Raw genomic sequence first — 23,103 nt, 5'->3', positions numbered from 1 at the left:
TGTTGTCACCTAGCAATGGAAACACTAATGTGGGAAATAATGCTACATTGTTTATTTAATGACCTTCCAATTAGCCCATTGAGGACAACATCAGTACCTAAAATACCTTTCCTTGTCACATGACTGAAATTAGAACTGATTGTATTACTTAAATATATAATGCTGAGGCTTAGTGGCTCAGTGGTTAGCATTGCTGCCGCCAGGGACTCGGGTTCGATTCCACCCTCGGGCAACTGTCTGTGTGGAGTTTGCACATTCTCCCCGTGTCAGGGTTTTCTCCAGGTGCTCCAGTTTCCTCCCACATTCGAAAGATGTGCAGATTAGGTGGATTGTACATGCTAAAGGTGGATTAGCCATGGGAAATGCAGGGTTACAGGGTTAGGGCAGGGTGTTGGGTCTGGATGGGATGCTCTTCGGAGGGTCGGTGTGGATGGGCTGAATGGCCTGCTTCCACACTGTGGAGATTCTCTAATAGTGAAGTCAGTTGCTGTTTGATTACCAGAGGGAAAACCAGACTTCTGGTGAGTTGGCAGCCTGTCTGAAACCCTCCATCTCTGTCTCCCAGTTGCTCACCAGAAAGAAGCCTAAACTTCACCAAAGAAACTGGATAGTAGCTTCCAGGAAGTTGCAGTTCATGCAAACTGATTTTCAAGCCTCTGATTTATCAAAACTCATAGGTTGTAATCCTTCACCCCTTTTGCCCTGTCTTCCTTAGTTTCCTGACTGTTTGGAATGTTCTTTTTAAAATAATCACTAGCTTTTATTTCATCTTAAAGGATTTTTTTCTATAGATTTATTTCAAAATTGGAATCCAAAAACTAGGAATTAGGGAACATCCTTTGGCCTAACTCAACCGGGAAGGGAGCAAAAAGAGAGCGGAATAAATCAAACAGTACCCTGCTGTCTTAGGTTTAAGAAGGTGAAAGCTATCATAATTTAAATTCATGCTCATTCCCCTTCCAAGACACTGATGTATATGGTGAAATCTGCCCCTTAGTCAGCATGGTATATATTGTGATATTGCTCACTGGCTTCATAGAGTCATAGTCATTGAATCATACAGCACAGAAACAGACTCTTCAGTTCAACCAGCCAATGCCAAAAACATAATCCCAAACCAAACTAGCCCTGGCTGCCTGCTCCTGGCCCATATCCCTCCAAACCTTTCCTATTCATGTATCCATCAAAATGTCTTTTAAATGTAATTGTACACACATCCACCACTTTCTCAGAAAGTTCATTCCACACACGAACCACCCTCTATGTAAAGCCTAAAAAACTTAGATGAGTCCAGAACCTGAGAGTTCTCCACTATGTTCTTATCATGGCAAGAAGGCCAATGTCATGCCCTGATAACATGCTGTCAGCTATGCAACCTTATGCAAATGTATACTGCAGAATCGAAGTGCTAATGCTACATTGGTTGACATTGATGCGTGTACGTCTCCCCTGTGATCACATTCCCTCCCAAACAAATCCCCCTTCAACTTCACAGGCTATGTCACTGAATACTTATAGTGTGAAATATATTGAATACATTAGATATGGAACATGGATGCCTCTGAAACTTGTGTTCCAGTGTCAGGTAGGAAAAGTAATTCAGAAATGACAAAACCAGGTGAAACTTTGTGTTCTGCCACTGAGGAGAAAACAAAAACATACTGTGTTCACTCTTTCTGCAGTAGTTTTTGTCTCCTCATTGTGCAGTTGAGTTTGTTGCAAAGATGGAAGTCTCAGCTTGGTGTCGTTGTGAGGGAGTTGCAGGTTATGCCTGAAACTAATGATGATTCCCCTCATCTTTCATATTTCCTTTTATGTTAATGTCTACGCATTAACATAATGACCTTCTGCCCTTCCTCCGTTTTACCGTTAACGTTCTGCATTTACTCGCTGAGCCCATGGTTTTGTGAATTATGTTGTTGTTGGGCACTTACTCTCACTGCTCCCCATTCAATCCTACTCTCAATGAGATGCCACCCTTCTAAGAATTTACCCTGTTTAGCCATTGCCTTCCCTCAGTAACCAATCTAGTTCATCCTAATCCCAGATTTGTCCAATCTCACTTTCCCTAACACTGCACGGACTGTCATTGCTAAAGGCACTGACCATTAATATCTCAAGCCCCAGGACTGATTGTAGTCCACCCACCTGACATCTACTTGGGTTGCTTTCGTCTGAGCAGAGGAGATTGAAATGTATAAATTCTGAAAGGCATAGAGAGGGTAGACAGGAAGAAACTTTTCCTCGTGATGGAGAGATCAATGACCAGGAAGCATAGATTTAAGCTAAAGGACAGAAAGTTTAGAGGTGATAGGAGGAAAACCTTTTTCACCCAGTCGGTGGTGGGAATCTGAACCTTGATGTCTGTCAGGATGGTAGAAGTGGAAACCCTAAAAACATTCAGTGGGTATTTAGATGGTTACTTGTGATGCCAACGTATGGAAGACTCCATGCCAAGTGCCAGGAAATTGAATTAGAATACGTGGGTGATTGTTTTTGACTGGTGTGGACACATTGGGCCAAAGGCCCTTTTTCTCTACTGTAGATTTCCATCCCTCTATGTCATCCCACATAGAGCAGGCTCATCCCTCAGAAAGATGTCTCTCCAGCAACCCAACAAGCTTGCCCCAAAATGGTTGCACTAGACCTGTACAATTCACTGTAGCAGAATCCACAAACAGCAAGGACTCCGATCCCTGACCTGGTCAAATCAGCTGATTGTGGCCAGCATCCTAACTGGGGTCAGATGAGACCCTTAACCGAATGTGGCAGCAGCTTCTGACTGATCATAGTCCCTCTTTACCCCAATAAGGATTGATTCTCTTTGACTTTCAGATATGGCCATTTAATTAAAGCACATGCAATAAGCTGCTGATACATGCTAAATTCTGACATTGATGTAGCCTAGTGCAAGACAGCCACATGACCAACCCCTTTATTGTTCGGTGTTCTGAACTATGACAAGCTCCCTTCCTTCCTATCTCTCTTTGCTGAACAGCAAGGCCAGTGACAAAGAAGTCATCCCAAAGTGAGTGTGTGCTAAAAAGCATGCGAAGAGACACACAATGCATCCTATGCAAACACAAGAGATGCATATATGTCCCTGCACACAAAGCAGCCTGGCATATTTGTTTGCTGTCGGTATGTTTAGAGAACTTGCACATACTTCTAAATATAGTGTTCAGAAGTAAAGTATTTTTCTTTGAGTGACTTTCCAATGCAAAGAAATCTATAATATTTAACAAGCAAACCAGCTCCTTCTCCACTAGACCCTCACCTGTCATGAGACTATTAGATTCTGACTGCTGATCAATTGTTATAGTTTATGATGCTTGTAAGGAAGAGAGAGCCTATTCTGCATCCTACTTATTGCATATTCCGAGGTAAGCAAAGTGTGGCCAAGAGTCCAGGCATCTATTACTCCAATGGAACATCAGTGTCTCATGGAACATGTGCTTGATTGACAGTTTTTGCATTGTGATATAGTCTGTCAATTTCATAATGTTTATTTACATTGTATAAAATGGTGTCAAGTACTCATGCATTTTTGCAGTTGATATGGTGACATCTCAATGATTGACACTTTATAGGGCTGTAGTAAAACAGTTTCTTAAAGAAAGTAGGAGTTATAAATGAATTACTTGTAAAACCTTTTGTGCACGTTAATGTTTCAACAGAGTTAATTGGTTCTGTGCAGAGTTTATAGTGTGTGAATGGGCCTGTGGGGCAAAAAGAGATTTGTAGAGGGCACAGCTTGGCATGGAGGGTCGGAAGAATATTGGAGGTTGGATATGGGACATAGCTTGATATGGAGGATATAAGTAAGCATTGGGAGTGAATGGAGGGCATACCTTAGCATGGTGGGGATGGCTAAGATCTTTTATGATTTGGAGATGCCGGTGTTGGACTGGGGTGTACAAAGTTAAAAATCACACAACACCAGGTTATAGTCCAACAGGTTTAATTGGAAGCACACTAGCTTTCGGAGCGACGCTCCTTCATCAGGTGATTGTGCAATCACCTGATGAAGGAGCGTCGCTCCGAAAGCTAGTGTGCTTCCAATTAAACCTGTTGGACTATAACCTGGTGTGGTGTAATTTTTAACTAAGATCTTTTAAATATCCCTTCGAACAGGTTTCTTTACCCACATATTAGATCATGAAACCTCCACAGAGTCTCTGTGATTCAGCACGTCAACACTTCAGAAAGACCCCTGCCATAAACAGCAGAGTCACTGATGTGTTGTGTTATGCACTTTTTTTTAAGAATGTGTGGCTGATACACCATTATCTGCACACTAATAACACCAGCACCAATTAATCTGAATGACACGTTGTTTTTACTGTGGTGGGAGAAGTGGGCTGGATTCAATCTTCACTGCTCCACCAGTCACATAGTTAGTGTAAATGCTTCAGTTCAGTCTCCAAAATAGTCAATTGCTTATCTCTTGTGCTATTGCCCTAAGTGATAGACATTCACCGGGCTTCTTTAATAGATTCTCAATAATCCTTTTATCACAAACAAAACTTATTCCTAAAATAGTGGCAAACAGATAATATTATGTAAACTATAATCTGGAAATATATCCCCTAAATCCCAAACAGAGACACACACACTCAATACAAAAGCCAATATGTCTGCAGAGAGGATGTTTAAAAGAAAGGACAAATTAAAATCATGTTGGCCAAGCATCTGAAAACAAAGGATATGATGTGATGATTCTCCACAGTCCACTGTGTTTCATGTTGATGATATTGAATTGATGACAGGGATAGACTGATGGAAGGCCTTCAGTTCAGACTGAAATCAAGCAGGATCTGAGTTTTTGAAAGTATCCACAGTTCAAACCTTTCAGAGTATATAAGATAGTTAGAAAAATTGATATTAGTGAACCTTACAGATTCCCTGAAGCCTCCACCAAAACAGGTAGAAAGGCTGCTTATGTTTGTCGGACAGAAAACAAAGTCCAGAAAGTGTTGCTAGGCACCATTTAGCACAAAAGCCCAGATAATATTTTTAATGACAGGTTTTTAAGCAATTAAGGAACATAAATTCCATCTTGTATCTCCCTAAATAGATTTTTTTTCTCTAAAGTCCCTTAACTTTCTGTTATCAGCATGTAAAGCACAGCATATGTTAAACTGTTGACTTCATTTCCAAGAAGTCACATGGTGAAAACCATTCCAATCCAGAAAATGTCCAAAGTCAGAAGTCTCACAACATCAGGTTATAGTCCAACAGGTTCATTTGAAATCACAAGCTTTTTGAGCACTGCCATTTCATCAGGTAAACATTCACAGACTTCATCTGATGAAGAGGCAGCACTCTGAAAGCTTGTGATTTCAAATAAACCTGTTGGACCTGGTATTGTGTGACTTCTGACTTTGTCCACACCAGCTCAACACTAGCACCTCCACATCAGAAAATGTCCAAACATTTCTCTATCTTCCATTTGTTTGCATAGAGCATCAATATGTATTTCCAACAGTATTCTGCATCTTCCCGAATTCTATATGTAGTTTTATTCTGGGAGTGAAAGGATAATGTAGAAAGAAGGGGCTAATGTTAATGCTGGATTGACTCCACCCAATCTATTGATGTCCTAGAAGGAGGCAAGGAACTTCACTCTTCCTTTCAGAGGGAGCAAATGTATCTGTACCAGTTCCCTAAGATCTTAGTCATTATACCTGTCCAAACATTTTTCAATTATTGCTATATTGCAATAAAACCTCTGTGTCTTAAATAAATTGTCTTTGTCATTATATCCTCTACCACTAATCACTAGATAGACCTAACTGAAGTAGAACGATGGTTGTTCATTATGAATTACCTCCATCCCCCTTTACTCAGTAAGTCATACAGATACAGATATAACACGCATTTCGTCAGTGTGAATTGACTATAACACAATTGATGAATTGCAGATGTTGTTTGCATAACATGAACTTTCTACTGAAAGGGTATAGCGATTTTCTAATAGCAATCTTCTACAGCATATTTTTCTATAATAGTTTTCCATAGCGTGGTCTTCTATAGTGGTTTTCCATTGCGTGATTTTCTATAACATGAGGTTGCAGAGGGACACAACTGTCGTATCATAGCGGAACAACCTATAGAGACATTACCACAAGTTGCCAGAAATGGTCATCTGGAAAAATACCACAATTACTAGAATAATCTTATATTTATAAATCACGTTGTAACTGCTGAGTGTCATATTATTGTAAATTCCACTTTCTGTCAAAGATTTGGAAATTTCTGCAGAATAAAGGATTTGTCAACACATCATGTCAAATAGCCACTGTTTGTTGACTTGCAATACTGATCAACCTCACACACTTTTATATATTAGATGTGACTAAGGTGTTTTTGGAAGAACAACTTAAGGAGTGAAGAATCTTGATTAGCTATATTTGAATGAGATTAGGAAGACTAAAACTTAATCATATGACAACCATCTTCTATGCATGAAATGCTACTAATTCCAATAATTTTCTTTTCCCATTCTAGGTTGCCCTGTTAAAGGCTATCCAAAACCAAGCATCACCTGGTTTTTTAATGGCAAATTCATAAGCACAAGGTTAGGACAGAAACATCAAATCCAAGCTTCACAGCAGGTCTTTCGAATCCCAATTATCACCAAAGAACATCAAGGCAATTACAGCTGTATAGCTCAAAATGATGCTGGGTCCCTCACACTAAAGGTCATACTGGAGATAGCAGGTATGTTTCTTATATTTAATGACAGTAACATAAATTAATAATATGGTGCTTCCCTCTCACTACTCAGGATTTGCAGCACATTCCCTAAAGCATACAGGAAGTTGTTCAATTTCTTTGTCAGCAGATTGTCATACAAGCATTGAGAATTTGAGAAAACAGAAAATTATTGATTTTTCCGTCTGGTGGGTATAGGTTGGGGATGTCATGGTGGTGAAATGTGGAGAAAGCAGTACATTGTCCTTGCTAAGGAAATGGCAAAATTGTATTATGTCATAACACGTGATGTCTTTTTCCAGTTGCAAGGTGCTCAATGATCAAATAAATCAGTGTTGGTTAAAGGAAAACAAAAATTGTTCAGCAGCATTTACAACTCCTCCAATACTTGAAGCAGTGCATGTCCAGATGCAACAAAATCTAGACAACAGTCAGACTTAAGCTGATAATTGACAAGTAACATTCACACCACATGATACCAGGCCTAAATTCTCTCTAACAAGAGAATCCAATTGACTGATGAACAGGCATGTCAGGAGATGTTATTCTGTGCTGATTCTGTCTCTGAGCTGTTCTTGTAGCTATACAGTTTATTATGGCTAGTCCAGTTCAGTTCAATTCCAAGTCAATAGTAATCCCCAATGATAGTGTTGACACCAGGGAGATTCAGCAGTGGTATTGACATTGAATGTCAAGGAGAACTGATTAGATTTTATCTCGCTGGATGATCATTTCTGCACGTATACTACCAATCAGGTAACTACCTCAGCCCCTGATACCAGAAGTCTTTAAACACAGGGAGTGTACACTTTCAAATATCTGACTTGAGAAAAGGGTAACAACAGTTAAAGAATAATCTAGCCCATTGTACGTTCAATATCAATATTATAAAAACATAAGGGAGATGTAAGGAAAGAATGGAGACTAAGAAAACAGTAAAACTATTTAAAAGATTGTAATATTTATTATATTTCTATCAACAAAATGAAAAAGCACTGTCCTTTGAGAAACATCAGAAACTTTGTCAGATTGTTTAACGTGAAGAAGAAAAAAAGTGAAGATTTCTAGAATATTTATTTGTTTTGTTAAATACTGAGATGTTTTCCATTGTGGTGAAAATGTCCGTTTCCATGTCTTTGTGTTAGAATATGAGTGGTTGATTGGCGAACTCCTACCATGCTCAGCACCATGTGGGAATAAGGGTGTGCGGGTTCCGAAGCTGAAGTGTCTGCAGGATAACAACACTGAGGTTGACAAGTCTCACTGCAAAGACAAGCCTCAACCAGACATCCATACAGTTCCATGCAATGTGAGGGACTGTTCTCCACGGTGAGAAAATAATCAGAACATCTGAGGGTCATGAAACATCTTACCATTTACTTCCACTGATAGTAGCCAAACCTAGTTCTCTGTATAGTTTTGACAAATAGTTAATATTCATTTTTTGATACATGTTCTGATACTGAAGCATTATAATTGGTCCATTGCTGAAATATGGCAAAGAAAGTGAGTTATCCAATATCCTGGCCTTGATGCTACGTTACAAACTTCACAGATCTTCTCACTGAAAGCAAGTTAAGCCACACATGCATGTCTGAAAGTACAATAATTCATGGATATACATTACGGGCTCATTAGTATTTTGTTGCTTAGTTTTATTAGTTTTCTAATGAGGCTCAACCATTAAAATGGGCTGGATGTTGGCACTAATCCAGATGAGCCTCCCCTCTAATACTCATGGGTGATCCCTCTGCCCAGCCTCAGTGGGGTTCCCCTCTGAGTTGCCTCACAGATTTGTGCTGTCATTCACAGGTGCATCTCTCTATCAGTCTCCAATGGGCCCAGTACTCACTTGAACACCTCCTGTTTGGGATTAACAAGCTTGATTAAAAAGTACTGGATTTTTGTAATATTTTGATCAAATATAATTGAAAATTCTGTCTGAAGAAAAAGGGCTTAACCTTTTTAGCCAGTCTCCTCATTTCCCTCCCCCCACCTTATCCCAGTCCCAAGCCTCCAACTTGGCACTGCCCTCTTGACCTGTCCATCGTCTTTCCCATCTATTTGCTCCACCCTCCTCTCTGCCCGATCACCTTCTCCCCCACCTTCATCTACCTATTGCATTCCCAGCTACCTTCCCCCCAACCTCACCCTAGTCCCATTTATCTCAGCACCCTAACCCACAAGCGTCATTCCTGATGAAGGGCTGATGTCCAAAACATCGATTCCCCTGCTCCTTGGATGCTGCCTGACTGACTGTGCTTTTCCAGCACCAGTCTCTCGACTCTGATCTGCAGTCCTCACTTTATGTCCAACCTTTATAGGGCCAATCTGACTCTGGAGGTCTAGAAAAATGGCAGGCTCAAAAGGGATGGCAAGTTCTGTCCCATTTCCAGCAAATTCCATTTGAATGTGAATCAAAGCCCCGAGATACAAATTTAGTAGAGCCATTAAAAGTTAGCATTGAGCTCAAACAGACATTATTTTTGCTATTTCAAGGGTGGCACGATGGTTAGCACTGCTGCCTCTTAGCACCACTGACACAGTTTTGATTCCACCTTCTGGTAAATGCCGGTGTGAAGTTTGCACATTGTCCCTGTGTCTGCATGGGTTTCCTCTGGGTGCTCTGGTTTCTTCCCACAGTCCAAACATATGCAGGTTAGGTGGATTCGCCATGAGAAATGTACAGTTACAAGGATTGGGTTGGGGTGGTGCGTCTGGGTTGGATTCTCTTCGGAAGGCTGGTGTGCACTCAATGGGTCAAATGACCTGCTTTCACACTGTAGGGATTCTATGATTCTATTCTATGAGAAGCCTTAACCTACATAATGGAAATTACAAAATTATGGAGGGGACATTAATGCTACAGAAATGTGTTTAAATCTCAGTTTGAAGTGATTTAAATTCCCAGCCTACTACATAATTTATATTTTGAACTAGTGGCATGTGGGTTTTGAGGGAAGTCTTTTTTTCCTATCATCCATTACATGGTTCCTGAGGTATACCTACAGTAGATAGTGGATGAGCGGCTTTGTGAATAGTGGGTTTAAGAGATAGTTCTGAGGGTATGAATTGCATAGATGCTATAGGGGAGGAGTGGAAGGAGGGCCTGAGGGCTCAACAGCATAGAGTCATACAGCACGGAAATGGACTCTTCGGTCCAACTCGTTATACCAACCAGATATCCTAAATTAATCTAGTCCCATTTGTCAGCGGTTGGCCCATATCCCTTCAAACCTTTCTTATTCATATATCCATCCAGATGTCTTTTAAATGTTCTAATTGTACTAGCTCCACCACTTTGTCTGGCAGCTCGTTTTATTACACATACCACCCATTTTATTAAACTGGGCCAAAGTTTCAGAGGATCATGATGGGCTTCTTCCCAAACCATGTCAGCTCTGAGCAACTTTCAAACGTCCTCCAGAAACAGCAAGCCCAAATCAATCATGCCCCGCATTCCCTAGAGCAAGAATCATGCATGTGACAGGTGTTTCCATGGAGATGGATCTGCTGCATTAGATTTCTTGACTTGGGCTTTCTGCTTCTATAGTGAAAATCCAGCCTGAAAATATCATGCTTTATTGGAACAAACCAAAGATCTGAATTATTACCAGGGCTTAAGAGTCTGCAAGAGTGAGCTTAATTCCTACTGCAGATTCTGAGGAGGATTGCCCGAGTTATCAATTCAGGATGAAGTTGCGAACCACATCTTTATATTTACAGTTGTAATAATAAACTAATAAGCTTTCTTTACAGAATGTTACAAGGCCAACCCTGATTCCTGAGATTTAGGCAGTTAAACCAGCAGACAAATCATGTTTTGTAGAAAGTTCTAAGTTTGTCTATTTTAAATATGCTAAGTCTTCTGTATTAATATATTTTTCATTTATATTATATTACATCACAGTGCGCTCTGGTGTCAGGAAGTTTCAACAACATTTTAATAAAGCTAATATCTTCACTAATTGATAACAATTGAAGCAATAAAATTATTTATAATTAGATTTTTAAAAATTGGGCTCCTAGTTAGCTGACTCAAGTGGGTTACCTATCCAGATTCTGTTGACACATTACTCAGTAATGGAGGAAGGAAGTAAATGTACTGTAACTATAACTACATTTCGGGTGATATAAAAATGGATGGAAAGGCAAGTTGCTGGAGTGATACAGACAGTTTACAGAGAAATATTGATTGGTTAAGTAAGTGGGCAAAAAGTTGTCAAATTGTGTGTAGTGTGAAATTGTTCACTTTGGAAGAGCGAACAAAAAATCACATTATTTAAATGAAGAAAATCTGCAGAAAGCTGCAGCACAAAGGGACTTGTGAATGAAACACAAAGCTTGTGCACAGGTGCAGCAGGCAATGGAATGTTGATCCTTTTTTGAAGGGGGTTGGGAATCTGGGTATGGAAATCTTTCTGCACCCGTTTAAGGTGCTGGTGAGACCACATCTGGAATACTGTGAGCAGTTTTGGCCCTCTTTCATTGGAAGTTCACTGGGATGATCTCTGTTTGAGGGATTGTCTTAATCTTCCTGGTATGGAGGTCAAATGGGTTGGGACTCTACCTTTTGGAATTTAGAAGAATGAGAGGTGATCATATTGAAACATGCTGGATTCTTAAGCGGCTCAACAGGGTAAACCCTGAGAGACTGTGGGACCAAAAGGGAATAGTTTCAGAAATAACAAGCACTAATTTAAGAATGAGATAAAGAGGAATCCCTTCTCTGAGGTTTGAGTGGTTTTGGAACTCTGTGCCACAGAGCAATGAGGGCAGAGTCCTTGTGTATGTTTAAGACTGAGATGGAATGCTTCTTCATCAATATGGGAATCGAGCTTCATAGGGAAAAGGCAGGAAAATAGATATGACGAGTGCCATGATCCTATTGAATGGCAGAGCACACTTGAGGGGTCAACTAGCCTACTCCTGTTCTGAATTCTCATGGTCTAATAGTCATCTTATGGAATTGCCCTTCACATTTTGGTTTAAAAATGGTGCCAAAGAAATACCCTTCAAATCAAACAGAACTGTATCTCTCTATCTCTCTCTTTCTCTCAACTTGAATTGTGTAACTTAGAGGATGGGAGATTGCAGTAATGATCAAGACCAAAATCCGCTTGCAGGGCCGAGGTTTCCATGTGTTTCACTTGGGAGGAGGGGAAGGAAACCTCAGACTGTAAACTGTCTATTCACTGCAGAAAATTAAATTAGATTGCATAGAATAAGTACAAAGATCCAGGATTTGGAAATAATTGGAGAAGGCACCAAAGAAAAATCTGTATTGAATAGTTTAGGTTAAATGCTAATACCATGCCTAATATTTGACTATCTTTATTGCCTTTGATCTCTGTGTTTGTTCCAAGAGTTTGTCCTTCCCTTGGCTTGCTGTTATTTTGATGGTGAGGTGCACTTCCATACTGAACGGGGGCTCAGTGGTTAGCACTGCTGCCTCACAGCACTAGGGTCCCAGGTTCGATTCCAGCCTCGGGTGACTGCCTATGTGGAGTTTGCACATTCTCCCCGTGTCTGCGTGGGTTTCCTCCGGTTGCTCCGGTTTCCTCCCACAGTCCGAACGATGTGCATGTCAGGTGAATTGGCCATGCTAAATTGCCCATAGTGTTAGGTGCATTAGTCAGAGGGAAATGGGTCTGGGTGGGTTACTCTTCGGAGGGTCGGTGTGGACTGTTTGGGCCAAAGGGCCTGTTTCCACACTGTAGAGAATCTAATCTAAAATAAACCCTCGTATGTCTAGGAATCTTCAGGGAACTTAATGTCAAATGTGATACCTCTTACATGTACATATCTCAAATTCAAGGCTTAGTCTTTGAAAATGAAAATTTTACATCCTAGATCGAGTGTAATCAAGTACTTCACCAGATCATTAAAAAGAAGCACATCTGTGTAAATGCAAACTAACTTGCTGCAACTTACCCAGGCACCCCAGCTGGCTTAGTACCTTCAAGAAGAAGGGAGGAAATTTCAGGTGAAAAAGCAATGCAGAAAACTTTAGCTCATTAATGTGAGGTTATATGTTCGAGTGCAAGTGTAACTTTACTTCAGAGTGTTTGACTCAGTTGGATCAATGTGAACATTTTCATCTGGTCTTCTTGATAAGTTGTTACATTTGGCAAGGCAATTGAATTCAGAATGGAAACTAACATTAAGCTGTTAAACTGAAATTTACTGAAACTGGAATGCACACAAACAGAGAGGGAGTTTGGGACTGTCTCCTAGCTGACAGCAATTGTGATCAGAGAAATATGTTATAAGGGAAAATGGGAATGTTAAGAAGATGACAGAATTAACAGAATTAGAAAGAGAAAATGCTGGAGAAACTCAGCAGGCCTGACAGCATCTGTAGAAAGAGAATAAAAGAGTAATTTTTGTTTCTCTCTCCACAGATGTTGCCAAACCTCCTGTATTTCCTATTGCTACTTCAGATTTTCAGCATCCACAGAATTTTGCTTTTATTTAGAACTAAACCAGGATTGTGTGGTAGGACATAACTTGGATTAGTTAAAAAGTGTTTGATTTTTTGTAATGGGATTTTGCTAGGTGGATTGTGAGTAGCTGGTCCCCATGTACCCAGCATTGCGGAGGAGGAACACGGAGGCGCCTGGTCAGTTGTCAGAAGGTCACAGCAGCTGGAATACTTGTCGATCTCTCACCTGGATTCTGTGCTCAGTCAGGAAAGAAACCAGCAGATTCCCAGACCTGTAACAAGCAACCTTGTTCAGAGTGGTTCACTTCAAACTGGGGACAGGTTTGTACTAGCTGTGAAACTTAATGCTAATAGTGATACCTGCAATCTATTGAAAATAGTGCATGATTCATTAATTTTATATTTGTTGCTAAATGGTATTCTACAAGCTGAAATGCATATGTGCTATATTATGAGTCATTGAACAAGATTTTTAGTTTGTTTGCTCACTACCGTTGCATTGGAGCAGACCCAAAGTTGAGAGGTCCAGGGGCCCACAATTAAAGCAGCAAATGTTTTGCCAGTGAGAGGGTATGCATTTGGCACCCCGTTTATCCCATTTGCAATACTTCTCAGCCTGAGGTTAGTTCATTCTTCGGTTCTGTGATGGTTTTACTGATTCTCTTCCCTCCAGAAAGCTCACTCTTCTGTCCTCTTTCAGCAAATCATTTTAAAGGAATAATCTTTTGGGATCAGGGCATCCCCATTGCTCATAGGTCCTCACCAAACTTGCAGCACAAATCTGCCAGCATGCTCAAGTAATTTTGAGATTTTTACTGTAATAAAACAAGACACACAGACTAACCAAATCACCCTTTCCACCTTTATATTCACAACATTATAAAATTAATATTGTCAAAGACCCTCAAAATTCATCCCAAAAGTTCCCAATCAGACAGTTGTAGAGTCATAGATGTACAGCATGGAAACAGACCCTTCAGTCCAACCCGTCCATGCCGACCAGATATCCCAACCCAATCTAGTCCCACCTTCCAGCATCCGTCCCATAACCCTCCAAACCCTTCCTATTCATATACCCATCCAAATGCCTCTTAAATGTTGCAATTGTACCAGCTTCCACCACTTCCTCTGGCAGCTCATTCCATTCACGTACCACCGTCTGTGTGAACAAGTTGCTCTTTAGGTCCCTTTTATATCTTTCCCCTCTCACCCTAAACCTATGCCCTCTAGTTCTGGACTCCCCAACCCCAGGGAAAAGACTTTGTCTATTTACCCTATCCATGCTCCTCATAATTTTGTAAACCTCTATAAGGTCACCCCTCAGCCTCCGACACTCCAGGGAAAACAGCCCCAGCCTGTCCAGTCACTCTCTGTAGCTCAAATCTGGCAACATCCAGGCAAATCTTTTCTGAACCCTTTCAAGTTTCACAACATCTTTCCAATAGGAGGGAGACTAGAATCGCACGCAATGTTCCAACTGTAGCCTAATCAATGTCCTGTACAGCCGCAACATGACCTCTCAACTCCTGTACTCAATAGTCTGACCAATAAAAGAAAGCAAACCAAATGCCTTCTTCACTATCCTATCTACCTCTGACTCCACTTTCAAGGAGCTATGAACCTGCACTCCAAGGTCTCTTTGTTCAGCAATACTCCCTATAACTTTACCATTAAATGTATAAAGATTTGCTTTTCCAAAATGCAGCACCTCGCATTTATCTGAATTAAACTCCATCTGCCACTTCTCAGCCCATTGGCCCATCTTATCAAGATCCTGTTGTAATTTGAGGTAACCCTCTTCACTGTCCACTATACCTCCAATTTTGGTGTCATTTGCAAACTTACTAACTGTACCTCTTATGCTTGCATCCAAATCATTTATGTAAATGACAAAACGAGGTAGACCCAGCACCAATCTTTGTGGCACTCCACAATCTGAAAAACAACTCTCCACCACCACCCTCTGTCTTCTACCTTTGAGCCAGTTCTGTATCCAAATGGCTAGTTCTCCTTGTATTCCATGAGATCTAACCTTGCCATTCAGTCTCCCATGAGGAACCTTGTCAAACACCTTACTGAAGTCCATATAGATCACATCTACCACTCTGCCCTCATCAATCCTCTTTGTTACTTCTTCAAAAAACTCAATCAAGTTTGTGAGACATGATTTCCCACGCACAAAGCCATATTGACTATCCCTAATCAGTCCTTGCCTTTCCAAATACATGTACATACTGTCCCTCAGGATTCCCTCCAACAACTTGCCCACCACCAAGAAAAGGCTCATTGGTCTATAGTTCCCTGAGGAGAAAGTGAGGTCTGCAGATACTGGAGATCAGAGCTGAAAATGTGTTGCTGGAAAAGCGCAGCAGGTCAGGCAGCATCCAGGGAACAGGAGAATCGACGTTTCGGGCATAAGCCCTTCTTCAGGAATGAGGAAAGTGTGTCCAGCAGGCTAAGATAAAAGGTAGGGAGGAGGGACTTGGGGGAGGGGTGTCGGAAATGCGATAGGTGGAAAGAGATCAAGGTGAGGGTGATAGGTCAGACTGGGGTGGGGGCGGAGAAGTCAGGAAGAAGATTGCAGGTTAGGAAGGCGGTGCTGAGTTCGATGGATTTGACTGAGACAAGGTGGGGGGAGGGGAAATGAGGAAACTGGTGAAATCCGAGTTCATCCCTTGTGGTTGGAGGGTTCCTAGACGGAAGATGAGGCGCTCTTCCTCCAACCGTCGTGTTGTTGTGGTCTGGCGATGGAGGAGTCCAAAGACCTGCATATCCTTGGTGGAGTGGGAGGGGGAGTTGAAGTGTTGAGCCACAGGGTGGTTGGGTTGGTTGGTCCGGGTGTCCCAGAGGTGTTCTCTGAAACGCTCCGCAAGTAGGCGGCCTGTCTCCCCAATATAGAGGAGGCCACATCGGGTGCAGAGGATGCAATAGATGATGTGTGTGGAGGTGCAGGTGAATTTGTGGCGGGTATGGAAGTTTCCTTTGGGGCCTTGGAGGGAGGTGAGGGTGGAGGTGTGGGCGCAAGTCTTGCACCTCCTGCGGTTGCAGGGGAAGGTGCCGGGAGTGGAGGTTGGGTTGCTGGGGGATGTGGATCTGACGAAGGAGTCATGAGGGAGTGGTCTTTACGGAATGCTGATAGGGGAGGGGAGGGAAATATATCCTTGGTGGTGGCGTCTGTTTGGAGGTGGCAGAAATGACGGCGGATGATGCGCTGTACATGGAGATTGGTGGGGTGGTAGGTGAGGACCAGTGGGGTTCTGTCCTGGTGGCGGTTGGAGGGGTGGGGCTCAAGGGCGGAGGAGCGGGAAGTGGAAGAGATGCGGTGGAGGGCATTGTCAACCACGTCGGGGGGGAAATTGCGGTCCTTGAAGAAGGAGGCCATCTGGGTTGTATGTTTTTGGAACTGGTCCTCCTGGGAGCAGATGCAGCGGAGACGAAGGAATTGGGAGAATGGGAAGGCATTTTTGCAGGGGGCAGGGTGGAAGGAGGTGTAGTCTAGGTAGCTGTGGGAGTCGGTCGGTTTGTAGTAGATGTCCGTGTTGATTCGGTCGCCTGAGATAGAAATAGAAAGGTCGAGGAAGGGGAGGGAGGAATCTGAGACTGTCCAGGTGAATTTGAGGTCGGGATGGAAGGTGTTGGTGAAGTGGATGAACTGTTCAACCTCCTCGTGGGAGCACGGGGCGGCGCCGATACAGTCATCGATGTAGCGGAGGAAAAGGTGGGGGGTGGGGCCAGTGTAGTTGCGGAAGATGGACTGTTCCACATATCCTACGAAGAGGCAGGCGTAGCTGGGGCAGTTCCCTGTCTTGTCCTTACCACCCTTCTTAAACAGTGGCACCACGCTAGCCAACCTCCAGTCTTCTGGCACTTCACCTGTGACTATCAATGATACAAATATTTCAGCAAGAGGTTCAGCAATCATTTCTCTAGCTTCCAACAGAGTTCTAGGGTACACCTGATCAAGTCCTGGGAATTTATCTACCATTTGTGTTTCAAGACATCCAGCACTTCCTCCTCTGTAATATGGACATTTTGCAAGGTGTCACCATCTACTTCCCTACATTCTATATTCTATATCTTCCATATCCTTTTCCACAGTAAATACTGATGCAAAGTACTTGTTTAGATCCCCCCCCCCACCCTCCCTGTTTTCTGCGCCTCCACACAAAGGCCGCCTTGCTGATCTTTGATGGGCCCTATTCTCTCCCTGGTTACCCTTTTGTCCTTAATGTATTTTTGATTCTCCTTAATTCTATTTGCCAAAGCTATCTCATGTCCCCTTTTTGCCCTCCTGATTTTCCTCTTTTTGGATTAACAAACCCCTGACTCCACGAATAATCAATTGTCAACACTGGTTTGTAGTTTAATCAAAGATTTTAATAATTTATTCACAATATAGTAACTTTAGCAAAGCAAATTTAAATAAATTTGATCTATTTGATGTCTATATTTAAACCCAATAACCTTTGTTTCCAGCTCCATTCACACAAATGGCAGACAGATAAACAAACACAATTAAGGGATAAATAAAATAACAGAACTGGCTAAATTATTAAGGTGATTTTTTATGATGCATTGTTCTGACGATGTTGATCAGGTCCATCTTTTCAGCTCAGTCAAGGGAAGTTAATAATACTTACAACATAGTTTCTATTCTCTAAACTTCCAATAGCTGATAATGGCAGGGAGCTTTCAAAATCTTCATGCTGTCATTTCAACAGCCAAACTCCTCCTCACAGAAAGCAGAATCCAACATCGAGATCACATTCTGGCCTTTCCCTGTCAGGCTGATTGTCTCCCCATAGGTCGCAGTTATCATTAAACACCTACTGGAACATAAGGTCTTTCCCAGATATGCTGGAGCCAATCCCATGTATTGACCTTATTAATCACCAACATCTACTATCTGTTTAAACATACTGCTCTTACCCAGTGTCAAAGCGTTTGTAGAACCTTTTGATCAAGAACTAACCTGCAATTAACTTCCGGACCAGGCCTCACTGACAAACAATAGCTTGCTTGCTTTTTTTTGTCACAATTGCTACCCACAGTCCAAGGGGATTTTCAGCTCACAGTTCTCAGTTCATAGCTCCAAAGAATAAAATAAAACTAACGAAAAATCAGCAAGGGTTCAAACATTACATCTATTTGTAGTAAATATTTCTAGTGAGCTATGTTAAAACTTATCACTCAAGGAAGATACGGGAACATTCCTTGTGTTATAGCTGAATTGGTATTAGGATAACTGGACAAAAATGTTCACAGACATGCACAAGGGTCTTTTATGTTAATTTAAAAATACATGCAGGATGGCTGGCATAATCCGAACTCCCACTGTACAAACCAACAAGGAAATTAGATCTTACTGGTACTGACCAGGTTACTGAAGGATAACTAAATATTAGATGTTGAAATGTTTTTGTGGGAAGGTGCAGGAAGTTTCCTTAATGTTTCCACTGACCTGGAGCTAGTTTATTTGATTAATAGCTGTGATATATAGATAATTGAGCTGTGCTGTTAAAACCCACATTTATTAGTTCTGGCTATGTATTTGTCTTTTAGCAATTAGCATTTAATGTTTTCAATCTCTCTAAACATATCGAAGGATTAGAAGTCCAGTTAAGTAACCTGGCATTTGAACATCCTGGCTTCAAATGACAAGTAGTTTTACAGGGCCAATCTTTGTCGTAAAGTTTTTAAAAAATGATCTGCTTTTTAACTGTTGAACTTGAGTCTGTGCAGTTATAAAGTGAAAGTCCAATCCAGTATATCTGAGTTGAACAGATTTAAACAATTCATTGTAGTAAAAGAAACACAATTGAAAAGTAAAATTACTAAAAATGGGGGCTATTTTGAGCACCTTAGTTAGATTGCAAACTATTGAAGGAGAAATGGCTAATTATTACATCTGAAACTCACCCACATTTAAACAGCATCATTCTGCAGACAGCAGTATTAAATTAGGAAACGTTATTTACTTACTTAAGCTATCAGAAGCTGGAGCTCCTGAGATTAAGGAATTTAACTTCGGGCAATGATTATGTTTGACTTCAGATCATTGATGTGTCAAAGCTTTTGGAAAGCAAATAACAGATACATTTGATGATAGTTACAGCTGACACTAAACTATGGACCTATAATTAACTCTTTAGTATTAAATGTGTTAATGGAATGCATGCATGAATGGTTTACTGAGTTTCACTTTAAATCGGCCATAATATTCTTTCTTCTTATGTTTTTGACCATAATTGTCCTCCTCCCTGTGCTCTAACCATCATACGATTCACTCAAGGGTTCAAAATATTCATGATCAGGGAAGGAAATAAATAATTTACGCTGTTAAGTAAATGAAGTGAGACAGAGACATTTTAAGGACTTATACTCACTTAGTTTGATTTTTCACTTGTAAAAGAGAAAAAAAAATCAAAATGCTATAATGGGGAATATGATTATTTTTGCCTGTAGTTTGTAACATTAGGCCAACAATCAGGAATCTAATCAGGGGCTACCAGTAAAATCTAGTTTCTTGTTTGCCTGAACAGTGGGAGCTCCTGTGATGCCAGCTGCTTCACATCTATTTTTATATTAACATTACAAAAGATCCTCCGGCATTTCTGTGAACATTTATGTACGGTATCCTAATACCAATTTAAATCTAAGCCAGAATCCATGCCTCTTTCTGTTTTGCCACCTGCATTGATTTAATCATTGTCGTATGTAAAAGTCAATTTGAATTTAATCATTTCATGCAGTTGTGACTGAAATGAAATGAACTATTACCCACTTGCAGGTGAGCCTAGTGTTTTAAATTGCTAGTTTGAATGCTGGTATTATTCCCCTGGTGTTTCCAAATCACATAATTGCACAGTAGAAACATTCCATGGCCGGCTCTGATTCAACAGCACGTTATTAATTCCTTTATGGAGTGTGTCTCCAGGATTCAACAGGTAATGATCAAGATAGCTGTGGCCTCCATTCAGTGAGCTACAAAACATCAGGAAATATTAACTCCCCAAAATATAGGAGTAGGATAAAAGGCTGGCACAACATCGAGGGCCGAAGGGCCTGTACTGTTCTATGTTGTATGTTCTATTATACCAAACTGGAGTTGTTCAGTGTGAGATTGAATCCTGGACACACTCTTTCTCTTTCTCTCTCTCTCTCATGCATACACACACACACAAGATCCTGAAATCCCACTCCCTGCATTGAGCTCAGCAAGATCCAAAACTTTGCCTCAATAGCTGCGACAGTGTTATTCATGACGGCAGTCTGGCCACAGCAGTGAGTTATTTTCATTTGAACAAAGTAGTGAAGGTGGTTTCAATGAAGATGGAATTGTTTTTCAATCCGTTATCTTCATTTCCTGTGCTGGATTAAGGATGGGGCATAAAACTCATCAAACTTACTCTGTGTGTGTTACCAAGAAGCCAGAACGTTGACAACCTGAAACTACAAGGAAATGAATCGAGTAAAATGCTCCCAGTAAAGCACATGACTTTAATTAACTTCTATCACATTTGCTGCATCTGCTTCTTCCACAAGCAGCTTTCCAGGTCCACAGGTCATTCTAGGAATGATGTTGGGTGTTTATGTATTAAAGTTAATGTGTAAAATATAGAGCCTGGATTTCACCTACGTTCTAATATCATCTGCACAAGATGTTCAATCAAACATAACATTAAGTCCCCACCCCCACCACCACTCACTGAATGTTAATAAAACCAGACAGTTCTTTGACTTCTACTGATAAACCTAGCTTCTGAAAATTGTGTCATGTCAGTCAAATCTTTAAACATTTGCTAAACACAATACTCGTATTATTTAGCTTCATGTCTGTTGAAATAGATGATGTAAGTGTCATGAAATTGTCTATTACATCTGTAATATTCTCCATTATCCAGGGAGCTCTTGGTCCGAAACGTACAGTGAAGGCTGGTCTCTATTGCGATTAACATGATAAAGTTTCAGTCGCATAAATACTTCTGGTGACCAGATTATACTTTGAGTGGGATCATGCATAGATGGAAAGTGAGGAGGACTGAAAGAAGAGGAACCTGGGACATCAGGAGGAGGGGGGAACCTGGCTGGAGAGTGGAGCAAGTGGTTGGTTGGATGCTGAGGAGAGCTTGGGTGGGGTGAGGGTACTGTCAAGTGCTGGCCTTACTGAGGTCCTGAGAATTGTGGGCTGGGGAGATTTAGGCAGAAGAGGTGGTGTTCCAGGTTGGGTGGGGGTGGGGAAACAGACCAGCGAGACAGTGAGAAGTGGGCTGTAGGACTTTGAGGAGTGGGAGCTGAGTGGGCCAGCATCCTGGGTAGTCAGATTTGGGGGGAAGGGAGATCAAAGAGAGGGTTTGTAGAAAATAGGATTGGGAGTGGATGCCAAGTCAAGCAATAGGGACAGATGCCTGGTAGATGTAAAGAGTTACAGCTATCATTTCCACTTTCACTAACTGGCTCAGAGAACTCCAGCTCCACGTGGGTCCTTGAAGAAACCTTTCAGAATGTAATGTTGAAGCTTGACCAAGCTCCAGCATGTGAACCTCGTGGGGAATCTACTGCTCATCCCTCACTAATGCAGCTGACATCTGATTATATAGCTCCATAGTTAAAGATACTTCCCAGGGTCTTCAGCAGTAATTAGAATTACTGAAGCTGGAAACATTCCCAAAGTTTACTACCTTTAGTGATTTGAGTATATGTGCTTCCAGATCACTTTGTTCCTCTACCTTTACCATTCTTATTTGCAAATATGTGACCATATTCTTCCTCCCAAAATGTATGAAATCAGTGCTGACCCTCATAATGTGTTACGAAGGGAATACTGCACTCTTAAGAGGTACTGCTTATTTGGATGAATTAAAGGTTATGCCCTCCATTTCCCCTTCCCACTAAAATTATTTTCATACTAAACTGCAAAAGATACTCAACTAATAATGGAAAGTATGGACTTTTTGAGAATTATCTCACTTTTTTCTTGTTAAATACAATAAAGGTTTAAGTGATGCAAATCATTAGATTAAACTCTGGCTTAAAATGTTCCCTTGAATAGTGCACTAACCATTGTGTGGGACTGAGGCTGGGAATCCAACGTCGTCATGTCTTCTGTCAGTCACAGAATGGAACCAAGTTACCCTCCCAGCAATGCAGCAGTAATACCAGGTACCTTATTCTCAACTTGTAATGAGACCCTTGTGACAATACAAGATAATGCAATTGACATCAAAATGTAGTGTAACATTCAGTAATGACACCACAAACCATCCACGTGATGCATATTTTATTGTTATCTGACAGATCTGAAATATAATGGGACCGATGTGATTTTTAAAACAAAAAATCAGCCTAAACTCCAAATTCTACCGATTAATGTTTAAACAGATTCTAAGCTGCAATTGCACAAGCAGCAAATGTTTATCATAATTACTCGGGTATCAGATTATTTACAGCACCCTATCATTGGAAGCATTGTTATTTGCTATTATGCTGTTTCCTCATGTAAAAAAAGTATTAGGTTTATCACTTTTTAAAGAAAAAAGTCTTCTCTGTCAGTCTCTCAGACAGAGTTTTCTATATTTTTCTCAACTTAAGGCTCCTCCCCTTCAAGAAACTTGAAAGTTTAACAAGGGAGTATCTATCGACATTGAATCTCTAGTTGGGTTGAAATTATGCCCCAGACCTGGAATGTAGACTCTATGTTGTTGGGCATCACCATTGGTTCACATTAGTCTGTGGTCCCACATTGTGGTCACTTCTGGTCACACCCTGAAACCACATGTACAAGTTCACACAAGGCGATGGAATCTTTTCAGAAAAGTAAATGCAACTCTGCATTTCCTGCATTTTTTGTTTCAATTCATAGGGGATCAATTCATAACTGTAAGAAAGAGTTAATATGTCAGTTGGGACTCAAATAATGCTTTGGAAGAGATGGTGGGACA

The 23,103-nt window shown here is 41.0% G+C and overlaps 1 protein-coding gene across 2 annotated transcripts in view; it reads left to right on the top strand.

Annotated features, from left to right (window-relative positions):
* Positions 1 to 23,103, top strand: part of LOC122563665 (ADAMTS-like protein 1) — a 571,728-nt gene that overhangs the window by 541,492 nt on the left and 7,133 nt on the right. For both annotated transcript variants that reach the window (XM_043717704.2, XM_043717714.2), the window contains 4 exons: positions 6,511 to 6,723; positions 7,863 to 8,046; positions 13,276 to 13,483; positions 22,215 to 22,324. In XM_043717704.2, coding sequence (XP_043573639.2) covers positions 6,511 to 6,723; positions 7,863 to 8,046; positions 13,276 to 13,483; positions 22,215 to 22,324 — 715 coding nt within the window. The remainder of the gene's footprint in view (positions 1 to 6,510; positions 6,724 to 7,862; positions 8,047 to 13,275; positions 13,484 to 22,214; positions 22,325 to 23,103) is intronic.

Source organism: Chiloscyllium plagiosum, unplaced genomic scaffold, assembly GCF_037043375.1.
Source record: "Chiloscyllium plagiosum isolate Xiang-an unplaced genomic scaffold, Cpla_swu_hap1 HiC_scaffold_2, whole genome shotgun sequence".
Lineage (NCBI taxonomy): Eukaryota > Metazoa > Chordata > Chondrichthyes > Orectolobiformes > Hemiscylliidae > Chiloscyllium > Chiloscyllium plagiosum.
Note: the sequence above shows the minus strand (reverse complement) of the source record. Positions and strands in the feature narration are given on the sequence as shown.